This window comes from Dendrobium catenatum, unplaced genomic scaffold (assembly GCF_001605985.2).
Source record: "Dendrobium catenatum unplaced genomic scaffold, ASM160598v2 fragScaff_scaffold_421, whole genome shotgun sequence".
Classification (NCBI taxonomy): Eukaryota; Viridiplantae; Streptophyta; class Magnoliopsida; order Asparagales; family Orchidaceae; genus Dendrobium; species Dendrobium catenatum.
Window position 1 is genome coordinate 103,586 of NW_021318883.1, and position 4,985 is coordinate 108,570.

General features: G+C 31.4%; 1 protein-coding gene across 1 annotated transcript in view; it reads left to right on the forward strand.

Moving 5' to 3' along the window:
• LOC110110574 (zinc finger CCCH domain-containing protein ZFN-like) overlaps positions 1-4,403 on the forward strand; it is a 57,799-nt gene extending 53,396 nt beyond the window's left edge. Inside the window, exon 7 of the mRNA XM_028694239.1 lies at positions 4,069-4,403. Coding sequence (XP_028550072.1) covers positions 4,069-4,359 — 291 coding nt within the window. The 3' untranslated portion in view covers positions 4,360-4,403. The remainder of the gene's footprint in view (positions 1-4,068) is intronic.
• Positions 4,404-4,985: the final 582 nt, after the last annotated feature.

Sequence of the window (4,985 nt, forward strand, 5' to 3'; positions counted from 1 at the left end):
TGAAGCCCACAGAGAAGTAAAAGTTTCTTGGCTTACTAAACTTTTTAATATTATTTTGAAGACTAAAACTATGTCAGATGAGTGGAGAATGAGTGTTTTGACTCCTATTTTTAAGAATACATGTGATGCATAAGATTGCAAATTATAGAGGAATTAAGTTAATTTTTAATATTTTAAAACTATGGGAGGGAGTTATGCAGCATATGTTGCGATGTGATACTAACGTTTCTCAAAATCAATTTGGATTCATGCTGGCTAGGTCTACTATGGAAGTTATATATTTATTGTGAGTTTTAATAGAGAAGTATAGAGTAAATAAGGAGGATCAACATATGACATTTATTGATTAAGAGAAAGCATATGATAAAGTTCAAAAAGAAGTACTGTGGAGAGTTCTAGGAAAAAAGGGGTCAATAATGCTTATATTTAAGTCATTAAGGATATGTATGCAGAAGTTATTACATGTGTCAAGACACAAGGTATTTTAACCAAGTATTTTTCTATTTCAGTATGATTACATCAAGGTTTACCCTTAAGCCCATATCTTTTTGCTTTAATTATGGATGTTCTCACTAGACATTTGCAAGAGGTTATACCCTGGTGTATGCTTTTTGCTGATGATATTCTTCTTGTTGATTAGACTACAGGGAGTTGAAGGTAAACTTGAGTTATAGATGTTAACCTTAGAGTCTAAAGGCTTTCATTTGAGTAGATCTAAAATTGAATATATGAAATATAATTTTAGTAATAATAGTTATAGTGGGGAGATTGTGACTTTGGGTGATCAAGTCATTAAAAAGAGCACACATTTTAGATATCTTGGGTCTATTGTGCAGAGTGATGGTGAAATATATGGGGATATTATTAGTAGAATTCAAGTTGGATGGTTTAAGTGGAGAAATGCATCAGACTTATTGTGTGGTAGACAAGTCCCCCTCAAATTTAAGGGAAAATTTTATTATATGGTGGTTAGACCTACAATGCTTTATGGTGCATGATGTTGGCCATTAAAAGAAAAGCATAATATTAAGTGTTGCAGAGATGAGGATGCTCAGGTGGATGAGTGGCTTTGCTCTTACAAACATGATATGAAATGAGCATATACATGAAAAGGTTAGAGTAGCCCAAGTGGAAGATAAGATCAGGGAGAGTCGCCTTAGATCGTATGGTCACTTAAAATGATGGTCTTCCGATAACCTGGTTAGGAAAGTAGATGTATTAGATTTGATTTATTTTAAGAAGGATAAAGGCAGACTTAAAAAGACTTGGTTAGAAAATATTAAAAAAGACATTTCTTTAATAGATTTAAATGAGAATTTAACTTTTAACAACATAATAGAGAAAAAAAAGGATTCATGTAGCCAACCCCACATAGTGGGATAAAGGCTTGTTGTTATTGTTGTTATGATTAATAGAAAGGTAAATATTTTATGCATTCATGAAACTAAATAGGTTTGAAAGAAGGCTAAGAAGATTTATATTTTAGGATTTAAACTTTAATATTCTAGTTAAAGCCGTATTAGAAATAAAGTAGGTGTGATTATATATAAGAGTTTGGATGATAATATTATAAAAATTGATAGAATTAGAGATGAAACTATAGCTTTGAAAATTATTATTGATGGTAAGATTATTAATATTATAACTGCTTATGCTCCTCAAATAGGTTTGGATATGTGTTTAAAATAAAAATTTTAGAATGACTTAGAAGAATTAATTCAAAAGGTCCATCTTAAAGAAAGAGTTTTTATTAGAGGAGATTTAAATAGATATATTGATAAAGATGTAGAGCATTTTAAATGCATTCATGGTGACTATGAGTTTAGAGCGACTAATAAGGATGGTAAGATCATTATATTAGATTTTTCTCCAGGTTATGATTTTGTAATTGCTAATATCTTATTTAAGAAAAGACATGAGCATATCATTAATTATAAGATTGGATATAGTAAAACTTATATTGATTATTTTTTTTATAAAAAAATAGATCATTTAAATTGCAAAGATTGTAAGGATATTCCGAGTGAAAGATTATGTACACAACATCGCTTATTAGTTTTAGACTTTAAGATGAAGGGATAGAATATGAAAAATATGGTAAAATATTGTTTTAAGATTAGATAGGGGCATTTAAAGAGCACTAAAAAAATATTTTTAAGTGTAAGATTTGAGATCTTAATATTTTTTCTGTGCATGTGGAAGCGAATGCTATGTAGGAAAATGCAAAGGATGTAGTTGGAGTTTTAAGAGGCAAAGCTCATAATAATAAAAATACTTGGTGTTGGAATCAAAATGTGTAAGAAAAAATAAAAAAATAACAAGCTTTGTTATAATAATTAGTTTAGATGTAAAAATACTAAAATTGGAAAATATATGAGGCTCATAAGATGTCTAAGAAAGCAATCTGCAATGCAAATATTTTAGCTTTTAATGATTTATGTAAAAGATTAGATTCTAAAGAGGGCAAACGATAGATGTATAAATTCGCCAAATAAAGAGATATGAGTAGTAAGGATTTAGTTAAAGTGAAGTGGCATTAAGCATGAAGATTAAAAAAAAAACGTTTTTTAGAAGAGGATATTTCACAAAGGTGGATGAGATATTTAGCTAAGCTTTTCAATGAAGATTATGAGAATACGATTGACTTTAGTGACCTTAGCACTCTAAATGAAAATAGCATTTTTTATTTTTATAGACGTATCAGAAAAACTCAAGTTAGAGAGGCTTAAAAAAAATAAAGTGTGGAAAAACTATCGGACTGGAAGATATTCCAATAGTGGTGTGGAAATGCTAAGAATATGAAGGAATTTCTTAACTTGCTAAACTTTTTAATATTATTTTGAAGACTAACAAGATGTCAAATGGATTACATCAAGGATTAGCCTTAAGCCCTTATCTTTTTTGCTTTAGTCATGGATGTTCTTACTAGACATTTGCAAGAGGATGTATCCTAGTGTATGCTTTTTGCTGATAATATTCTTCTTGTTGATAAGACTTGAGAGGGAATTGAAGATAAACTCGAATTATGGAAGTCAACCTTAGAGTCTAAAAGTTTTCGTTTGAGTAGATCTAAAATCGAATACATGGAGTGTAATTTTAATAGTAATAGATCAAGTCATTAATAACTGTACTCATTTTAGATATCTTGGGTCTATTGTTCATAGTGATGGTGAAATAGATGGAGATATTATTAGTGGAATTCAAGTTGGTTTGTTGATGTTGTTTTTGTTGTTGTATTAATATTTTTCATGAATGCTCTTCGTTAATGCTCAGGGGATGCTATCTTAACTGTTTATTATCTCATCAAGCAAATCCCTCATCCACTTTTAGAGTACACCTCACTTAGCTCTATTTTTTTATCTCAATTAAACTAAAATTTAGCCTTATACCACAGTCTTTAATCATACTTGCTTTGTTTCATGTGGTCTACTTGCCAGAAAATCTGTCCCCCGTGTTATTCAATGTATCATCTTTAGGTTTTCTTCTACTCAAAAAGTTCATTGGTAGGCTTTATGATCCACTTGCACAACGTTTTTATACAGTAGTAAGTTAGCACATGCCAAGTTCAAAGAATAGGCATTAAGAAGCTATTATATATATATATATAACAGCTATAACTTAGGCTTCATTTGGGATGAATTTTTTTGCTTTCTAAAACAATTTTATAGTACAAAATTTTAATTCAAAAAATTTATGTATTAAAAAATTGTTTTAGAAAATAGTGAAAAAAGCATCCCAAACAAAACTTAAATTTGCATGCGAAATGATGCAGTTTAAAACTCATCCAGAATAGTTTAATTATCTCATTACTCAACGTATGGCTTTATATTATGATAATTATATTGCAAGCTATATTGCCAGTGATCTTACTTTTTCATGAATGAACTAAATATATTAATATAGATAAAAATTTCATATGGAAATACTTTCCAAGAAAATTACACTCCTATCTTCGGTTCCAAACAAATGAAGGATATCTTTAATAAGGCTCTATGGCATCTTCCTTTTGCTTGTTTTTACAATAAGTTGGAGCTTACAGATATATATGCTCTAACTTGGGAGAGTTGACTTCTGATTTCTTATTTGAAGTATCATCTTAACCAGCAACAGAATTCTGGGAATGTCCAATTTGTTGGAAGTGGAACAGCCATGGGTCCTCCTGCTTCATATTCTTCTTTTCCTGTGAGACCTGGTGAACCTGATTGCCCATTCTTTGCCAAAACAGGGGGTTGTAAATTTGGTTCTCGCTGCAGGTTTAATCATCCTCGCATAGGAAAGATAACTCTTACTTCAGAGTGTGAGTTGAGCCCCATTGGCCTTCCGCTACGCCCAGTAAGCTATCCTGCTCACTTCGTATAATAAAGGACCTTGCATATGATCTTTTTTAGGTTTCGTTTGTGACGGCTTTCTTATTACTTCTTAAAACATCTTTTTAGTATAAAAATTCTAATTTTTGTACTAGAAAGTTGCTTTAAGAAGCAGCAAGAAAGCCGTCCCAAACAAAGCCTTAATGTTACATTTGATGACTAGATATTAAACATTAGCTTTTTGCATCTCTCTTGAGAAGTTCATAGCCCATTCATTTCTCTTGACAGATGTCCTGGATTCTGCATTTAACTCTTTTCAGAAGGGAATTTAATTAACTCTTTTCGCAGGGTGAACCTAAGTGCAGTTTTTATGGTCGCCATGGTTTCTGCGGATATGGCTCGACTTGCAAATTTGATCATCTAATAGCTGCACCCAATGTTCCTGTTGTTCAACAACCATTAGAGTCATCATCTGGGCCTGCCACGTTAACATTGTCAGCTGAAAGCTCTCTGTAGTCATCCCTGGAAAATTAAAACGCCTCCCCTCGTCCAAACGACAGAAAATGAATTCTGACAATGAGAAGGTATAATCTGAATGATGATGGAACCACCCAATCACTTGACGGGCTTTTCTCTATTTATTTCCTTTATGAGTTAAAAGCATTTCACCGGCCTAAG